The sequence below is a fragment of the Prorops nasuta genome, unplaced genomic scaffold (genome assembly GCF_024137725.1).
Source record: "Prorops nasuta isolate Cenicafe-Biocafe unplaced genomic scaffold, Cenicafe_Pnas_1.2 PNAS00024, whole genome shotgun sequence".
NCBI lineage: Eukaryota > Metazoa > Arthropoda > Insecta > Hymenoptera > Bethylidae > Prorops > Prorops nasuta.
In genome coordinates this window covers 1215074-1224081 of record NW_027116821.1, presented here as the reverse complement: position 1 = coordinate 1224081, position 9008 = coordinate 1215074, and the positions used below count along the sequence as shown (strand labels likewise).

The 9008-nt window shown below is 33.4% G+C and overlaps 1 protein-coding gene across 1 annotated transcript; it reads left to right on the top strand.

Annotated features, from left to right (window-relative positions):
- Nucleotides 1-921: 921 nt before the first annotated feature.
- LOC136781789 (piggyBac transposable element-derived protein 3-like) lies at nt 922-2535 on the top strand. Its single transcript, XM_066740792.1, has one exon. It carries the CDS (start codon nt 922-924, stop codon nt 2533-2535), a length of 1614 nt encoding a protein of 537 aa, XP_066596889.1.
- Nucleotides 2536-9008: the final 6473 nt, after the last annotated feature.

Here is a 9008-nt window from a genome sequence, read left to right as displayed (position 1 = left end):
CTAGTATTAACCCATTAACGCCCAAAACGGCAAGAATCAAAGGTTTACTTTGCGATCAGATTTAAAGTGCTAAATCTTGTTGTACATATCGCAAAATACCTTTACTTATGTTTTCGAGGTCGCTCTACAAGATGGTATAATTTAAATTATGATTTGGTTGCGTGAAAAAAAGATATAGTGACTTTTTCCTCAAAAAGTGCTAAAAATTTTGCGACAAAAATTTTAAAAGTTAAATTTTCTACTAAAATTTGATGTTCCTCTTTATTAAAAATGGGCACAAGTTGGCACAAACATTCCAAAGTTTCAAAATATCGTCCGTAGGAAATGAAAAATTCTTGATGGTCGAAGCAAAATGGCGGCAAACACGATTTTTTGTTACAAAATTTCACAAGCTTTTTTCTCATCAATTACTAACTTTATTGAAAATTTCCCAACGATAAAAATGTCTTATAATTAATTGAAGAATATTCTAAAATTTTTTCAAATTTGTTATAAACAATTTTTTAAATTTCAGTCTCGTAATATTAGGAAAAATAAAAAATTGTTTATAAAAAATTTGAAAAAAATGTAGAATATTCTTCAGTTAATTATAAGACATTTTTATCCTTAGGAAATTTTCAATAAAGTTAATAGTTTTTTAGAAAAAATGAATTTCATATTAATAAGGTGAACAGACTTCTCTTATAAGAGCTGCACAATACTTAAAGCTTTAAAAAGATTCACTGATGGTATGCAATAGATTTTTAGCGCTTACTTTTTTTGATTGAAGTGAAATCTATCATCAACGGTCTACTACAAGTTTTTCTTCATTCTTTATTATATTTCTTTTTTTATATCAATTATTTTTCTTACATCACATGTAACGTTTTATATATTCTTTATCTAAAGTTTTTATATTCTTAAATATTTGATAATTGAAAAATGTCGAAGAGAAAACGACAAGTTCGAATGTCAGAAATTGAATCTGATGATGATAGTTCACATGAAGAATCTAGTCAAATAATTTTGATTCCCGATCCTAATTATTCTGGCGATAATGATTCTGGTTCAGACGATGAAAATTATAATGATTTTCCTTGTACGTCATATAAAAAAGTATACCATGGTTATTCTGCAAATTTAACTAAATTAGAAGCAGAACATGAGTATAACTGGGTTGACGGTGAAAAAAATTGTAAAGATCAAATTGAAAATGAGACACTGTTATCTGACAGCCAGAAAAAAATGATTGTGCAAAGTACACCAGTTCAATTATTCGAATCCTTTTTTTCTGATGAAATCAAAAATTATATTAGTGCAGCAACAAAGGAAAATAATTTTGAACTTTCTCGATCTGATTTAGATATATTTATAGGAATTTTAATTTTTTCATGCTTTAACAAAAGAAAATCACAACACGACTATTGGTCAACTGATCCCTTTTTGTCTGCTAACGTCGTTTCGTCAGTAATGTCTCGTAATCGATTCGAAAGTATAAAAGCTCATATAAAATATTCTAAAGCATCAGACAATAATCCAAATGATAAAGGATGGCGAGTACGTTCTTTGATAAACTTATTCCAAAAAAACATTCTTCAATTTGGATATTTCCAAACTGCAATGTCAATTGATGAATTGATGATAAAATCATATGCCAAAACGAGCTTGAAACAATTTATTAGAGGAAAACCAATAAGATTTGGATTAAAAATGTGGGGACTGTGTACTAGTAATGGTTATCTCTTAGGTTGGGATTTGTACTGTGGTAAGAATCAAATAGAAACGAATGTGCTGATGAAATGTGCATTAGGTAGCAGAGTAGTAATGAATTTACTAAAAGATTTCCTTCATAATACAACTCCTCGAAAGATAAATCTTTACCATGTCTATTTTGATAATTATTTCACAAGTTTTGATTTGATTTTACACTTACGAAATATAGGATTACGAGCCACAGGTACTATTAGGAATGATAGAGTTAAAATTAAAAACGAAATATGTAAGAAGGCAGAGAGAGGAACATTTGCAGTAAAAAATGACAAAAAAAGTCAAATAAATTACATCACTGTAATGGATTCAAAGCCGGTGTCCATAGCATCTACGGCGGCAGGTGTAAATCCAACTCTTCCAATAAAGCGTTATAGTTCTAAAGAACATGAAAAGAAAGAAATCCTATTTCCACACGCTTTTCATATTTATAACAAATATATGGGAGGAGTTGATACTCATGATGCTCACTGTAACAATTTATTGCCCAGCATCAGAAGTAAAAAATGGACATGGGTAGTTTTTACACGTTTGATTCAGGCATCTATTACGAACTCGGTTGTTATATATAATACTGCTAGTACCGGGAATAAAAAGTCTACAAAAGAGTTTGCGTTAGATATTGCTAAGCATTATTTAGCTAATCGAGAAAAAGAAATTACACAAACTCATGTATCCAAACGTGTAGAAAAGCAGAGCAAATGCTCATCATGTCCCATAAAAACATACAAATTCTGTAAAGGATGCAACGCATATGTTTGCAAAACATGCTTTCCTAACAAACATTAAGAAAGAGTATTGAAAATAGGAAAAATGTGGGTATAAGATAAGTAACCTACTAAATATCAATGACTTGTGACCCTAAAAAATGCTAAAATATTCCAATTTCAGCTTGTAAACGAGATTAATATTTTTTTCTAAAAAACTATTAACTTTATTGAAAATTTCCCAAGGATAAAAATGTCTTATAATTAATTGAAGAATATTCTACATTTTTTTCAAATTTTTTATAAACAATTTTTTATTTTTCCTAATATTACGAGACTGAAATTTAAAAAATTGTTTATAACAAATTTGAAAAAATTTTAGAATATTCTTCAATTAATTATAAGACATTTTTATCGTTGGGAAATTTTCAATAAAGTTAGTAATTGATGAGAAAAAAGCTTGTGAAATTTTGTAACAAAAAATCGTGTTTGCCGCCATTTTGCTTCGACCATCAAGAATTTTTCATTTCCTACGGACGATATTTTGAAACTTTGGAATGTTTGTGCCAACTTGTGCCCATTTTTAATAAAGAGGAACATCAAATTTTAGTAGAAAATTTAACTTTTAAAATTTTTGTCGCAAAATTTTTAGCACTTTTTGAGGAAAAAGTCACTATATCTTTTTTTCACGCAACCAAATCATAATTTAAATTATACCATCTTGTAGAGCGACCTCGAAAACATAAGTAAAGGTATTTTGCGATATGTGCAACAAGATTGAGCACTTTAAATCTGATCGCAAAGTAAACCTTTGATTCTTGCCGTTTTGGGCGTTAATGGGTTAATGGGAATATTGTCCACCGTAAGGATTCGGTGAGTGGTAGCGCTCGTGGCCTTGAGGGGTTCGCCTGGTAGATAAAATATATCTTCAAATTCAGTGACGATCTCCATCACGTGTTCTTTCTCTTCGGAGTTTAGATGATCTAACCTTATGAGTTCCAAAATTCTCTCTGGTCTATTTTGGTTAATAGGACCGTTAGGAGAGCTAGTGGCATTCTCTTGATTATCCTCGTCTATGCTCATATCGAATGGATACAGTGAAATTACGGGTACTTCTAATTCTACGTCCTTGTCGAGAGTATTAACAGCGTATACGTAGGCGATGCCATTATCGCTAGTAACCAATGCTTCTCCTACAAGAATACCGTCATGAATTTTTAGTGGAGGCAAATAGCCTTCTCTAAGTTCCGACTCGCTAGTCCTCACGTATATTAGGGTTTTGTGCCTAGCCTTTAAGAGGACCCTTTCCTTATCAAGGAAAGGAATGATTACTCCTCCGAGTTCCAAGTACTTATTTTTGAAATCTAATTTCCCACCTTGCTTGGTGAGCAGGGGACTTCCTAAAATTCCGGCGTAAGGGATTGGTAGTTCGTCCGATATAACATGGAACCGACAGGGTTGATTTTGGATAGTGAGATTGAGGTGACCCAGCGTTTTGGGCTGGTCTTTTTCGGATATCCCATTAAGTGTATAGATCTCTTGAGAGTTGATAAGAGAGGGTTCCCTGATTTCGGAGTACTTGATGAGGTTCAATTGTGAACCACTGTCTATTAGGAATTTGGATTTTGGGTTTTTTAGTTCCTTGGAATTTAAAAGGAGAATAGGAGGATTTATGTTTTCTAGGGCCTTGGCAAATTTACAGTAGGCGATCAATGCAGGTTGTCTTTCGCCCTTATTTAATTCTGAGAGTTCGGCTCCACGTTCGGGCGTGGAGAAGTTCTTCCGTTTCCCGAATCCTGATTCGAATTTTTCGTATTATTGTTTCTTTTTTCGTTATTTCGAATTCGGGTTCTACACTCGTCGATGACATGATCGCTTTTCTTACAGTATGTACACACACTGATTTTCCTGTCTACATTTTTCCTCTCGTTATTGGAGCCAGTGTTCCGCGACTCTTTCTTGGGTTGCTTGTCTTTAAACCAGCAATCCTCTGATGAGTGATTGGTTCTCGTACAATGATCGCATTTATCTCTCGTTTTCACGGTCGGAGTTGCCATCGCTATCCTAAAACTTTCCTTCGATTTGTTCGATCTAAAGAATTTTTTTTCTCGGCTTATTGAATGTCTATCGGCTAGTTTAAATCCGTCTTCTATTTTCCCTCTAGTGTGGGATAAGAATTGCTTAGGAAATTCTTGATTATTTCCGGAAGTGCTCGATGATACAATTTTGCAATAAATCTATTAATAAATTCCGAGGCAGACAAGCATTTATATTCTTCCGTGTATTTTATTAGTGTCAAAGCTAGTTTTCGAAAACGCACGCGAGGTCGGCTATGGATTCTCCGTCTTGAAGATCGAGTTTTACTGCCTCTTCTATATATTCGACAAGTTCGTCTCCGCGACGGAAGTCTTCCGATAGCGCGTCGGCTAACCTTTGAAGAGTCTCGATATTTAATGGTTTCAGTCTTTGCTGAACCTTTTCGCCGCAGTGTTTTATCGCTTGGAACACTAGTTCTTCCTCATCTACTTTATCCACGTATTTCCTTGCGTTAAGGATTTTCTTAACTAGTCTGTTTAGATCTAATGGGTCGGTCCCGTCATAACTGGGAAGACTCTCGATTACGCTTTTAACGATGTTTCTCTGATCGGAACAACTAATATTCGCGACGGAACGTTCTCCGACGGATTGATTCCCCGAGAGGATCGATCTACTCGCATAAGGACCGTGCTCGTCAGGTATATTGATATTTAGACTTACTATTTAGTCGTGGAATAGCGAGGTGAGTAGAGTCAGTAGAGTCGTCGATGAGCGATGATACGGTGCAATCGTTGGTTGAAGTTGCAGTCGTTGGAAGAGGTTACCCAAGCAGAATTTGGCAAGGCGGCTAATTCGATGTTGATTCCAATTCAGTGTTGGATAGGCGATAAGATGCTTCATTCAGCGTTGTCCAGCGAGTTATCAAATATTATTGCAAGTCCTCGATGATTTTCCCAAAAAGCGGTATCCCACTTCTGACACCAATTGTTACGTCCTGAGTTGTGTGGTTAACTCAGGAACGGTTTTTGTTGTGGGCTCCAGTGTCCGCTGCCTACCGGCTGGTAGTAGTTGTAGGAAATTCGATGGAGGATTCTTGTATTGAGGGATAACACTTATTTGAGTAGACTTCGATGATTTTTATTTATTAACCGTAACAAATATAAGAGAGTCTTCCAAGACTGTTCTAGTTGAAGGTACAATTAGCACTATCTTAAAAGCTAATCGAATTAGTCGACGCCGGGTTCTGGATCGTGATCCAGGGAGATGGCTAAGCCAATCAAAACATTTATAAAATGAATTCATCCTATCTTTGACCAATAAGAATTAAAGCATCTTAGAGTGAGTGGGAGGTAGAATTCTCTCACGGACTTACAGTCGCACGATGCAAGATGCAAACGTAGGCAAAGATAAGGTCCCGGCGATGGTGCCTGCAGATTCTGGCATATGGGATCACATTCAATTATCCTATTTCTTTTAATAAAATAATTTTAATTTTTAGGGATTAATTGGTTAGAGACGTAACAATATTATACAGGGTGTATCAGCAATTATGCATTTAATTTTAACTACGTATTCTTGGGACTAAACTAAGACGAAAAGTCCTATACTATAAGGTCTGGAAAAGCATCATAGCTGAGATAAATCAATTTTAAACCGATAAATCAGGGATTTGATTCAACGGAAAAATTACTTTCATTTCACTTTCGTTGACAGTTCCCCTTTAAAAAACAAAAGAAGTTTTTACTTCTCTGCCGATCCGTATACACACACCCACGCAACTACGCCGATTATTAATATTACCTCCTAATGTCCTACATTTCTGATCCTGTTATTGATGAAATTCATTTTCTGCCTATTTTTAAAAGGATCCTCGACAGCATCCATTTCATAAATGAAAAGTCTAAAGAATAATACGGTGTTATTTGTAGATTAATTTCAAGGCATTTTATCTTTGCGGTGATACGGCATATGAACTGTTCTAAGGTAGTCAAGAAATAAATATTATACAGCGTGTTTCTCTAACGGAGGAACATAGGAGAATCGTGTTAGTTGACTATAGCGCTCGGATTGATCGAATCCGAGATCGCTGATTGGTCAATTTCGTGTAGTGCCAACATAAATTGGTCGTTGCCAATAGATGAATAATAGTAATGTCCTATATGACGTCTTTATCGGCGTTTATGGATATCACCTGATTTCGGAAATAGAAAATAGAGAGAATGACGGAATGTCAAACGTCAAAACTAATGGGTGTGAGGTTATATTGTTGTAAATAAAGTAAAAAAGATTAAAATATTAAAGAGTGAAAAAGAGAATTAATATTATGTGTAATTAATAATAATTTTTAGTGCATTAAATAATATTTACTTGTCTAATTATGTTAACCCTGTTTATTTGTTTAGTTGCTTATAGTAAAATGTAATAATTACAAAGTGGACAAATAGCAGCTCATGGAAAGTATACTGCTATTCGACAGAAACATTCTGTGAATTATTGGAATAAGTAGTCGAAGAAGATGAATTATTGGAAAATATCTTCATCGGTGATACAACTAGTGGAAATCATACAATTTATAATCTTTATTTTGTACACCATGCTAATTGGGGAAGAATTGGACAAATATCAGACATAAATTTTGAAGGTAGGTAAAAGCTTACTCAGAATAAATAAATTACATAAGAATATTGGCAAAATTAATGATATAGATTAAACGATACTTTTAGGAAGACATGATAACATTGATAAATTCTGTAAATACCCAATAAGGCAGATTATATTGGATCTATGGAGAAACCATGGTGTGTAGCACTGGAATTGAGAAATCAAAATCAAGATGTGTAGCCAAGCAGTGTGTCTGCTATTTTGAATTGTGCCTTGACATTTGCATTGTGTGTGATGGAGGAATCAATGGAAACCATTACGCAATGTAAATATTCTACTGAAAGTTATAACGTAAATTGCTATTATATAGCCATTATCACATACAGCTTTACAAATTCAGTTTTTTTAATAGATTAAATATAACATTATGTAAGAAAATATCTAAGATAATTATTATGCTCACTATTAAGTTTTTACGTATACTTTCAGGTTCAGAACAATTAATTAAATCATAGGAGATGAGTGTGACTTGAGTTATTTTGAATAACTCCAAATCATCCAGTGTGGCTACTTGGAAGATGCCTGTAAAGAGAAGATTCTTCTAAAGCTGGCAGGACAGAAATTTGTCCAAATGCTGTTCCAATGAAATCAATTAATGTATATGCAGCCCATTAATAATGCTATGCACATCCAGTTGATTATTTAAGAGTAATTAGATAAGATGAAACCTTATACATTATATTATATCTTACAGTACGTATTATTTAAAATACATTTGGAAACTATGTGCACTTATCATAAACTAAAAATAAATCAAAGTGTATAAATAATATAGAAACAATTATTTTCTGTTCTTTACGGTTCATAAAATTGCTATAAAAATTGTCTTGATAACATAATTAGTTTAATTATTTGTTAGAGTTTTTATTTGCATTCTTCTATCTATCTTGATTAAATGAATTATATATTTTCCAAGTGAAATATATTTTATTGTGAATGATATACTTCAAACAAGAAATATACTTTACATGTATTGCTCAAAATTTATTAGATTACATTATTTACAAATATAATTCAAAGTGACCTCCAGCGACGGCAGAACAGTATTCCAGTCTCTTATTAAAGCCTTCCAATATATTTTGCAGTTGTTGAGATGTTATTCTCTCACACCCTCTGATAATTGCTGTTCTCAGTTCATCCAGATTTTCAAATTCCGCTACATCGTAAATCTCATTTTTCAGGATTCCCCATATCCCAAAATCTAAGGGCGCAAGGTCGGGCAATCTCGGAGGCCATTCAATTGGCCCACGTTTCCCGATCCACCTTCCTGGATACTTTGTATTTAAATATTCCACTACAACCCTAGCGGTGTGGGCTGGAGCACCGTCCTGTTGAAATACTATTTGGCCCTACAATATTTAAAAAAAGATTGCTGAAATTAATCATCTAGTATATTTTATAATATTATGTTTATTTAAAGATTAATGGAAATTACCTTATTAACAATAATTCTATTGATTCTTGACTCGACTTCGGTTCTTAAAAGATTTAAATATTTATCGGCATTTAGATTGCCGTCTATAAATATAGGCCCGATTATCCTTTCTCCCAATATTCCTAATCATACGTTCAATTTTTGCTGATATTGGGTATGTGATTCAATGCTTTGGTATGGGTTTTCTTTCGACCAAAATCTGGTATTTTGTTTGTTCGGCGCATGAACTAGGACAAAGGTGGATTCATTGCTGAATAAAATATTTGCTAATAAATTTCCATCCATTTCAATTTTGTCCAATAAAATTCTGCAGAAGTCCAGCCTTTTGGAATAATCTAATTCTTTTAATTGTTGACAAGTGTTCAATTTATATGCCCGAAATTTGTCTTTTTTAAATGTTCTGTACACTGACGATTTAGAGA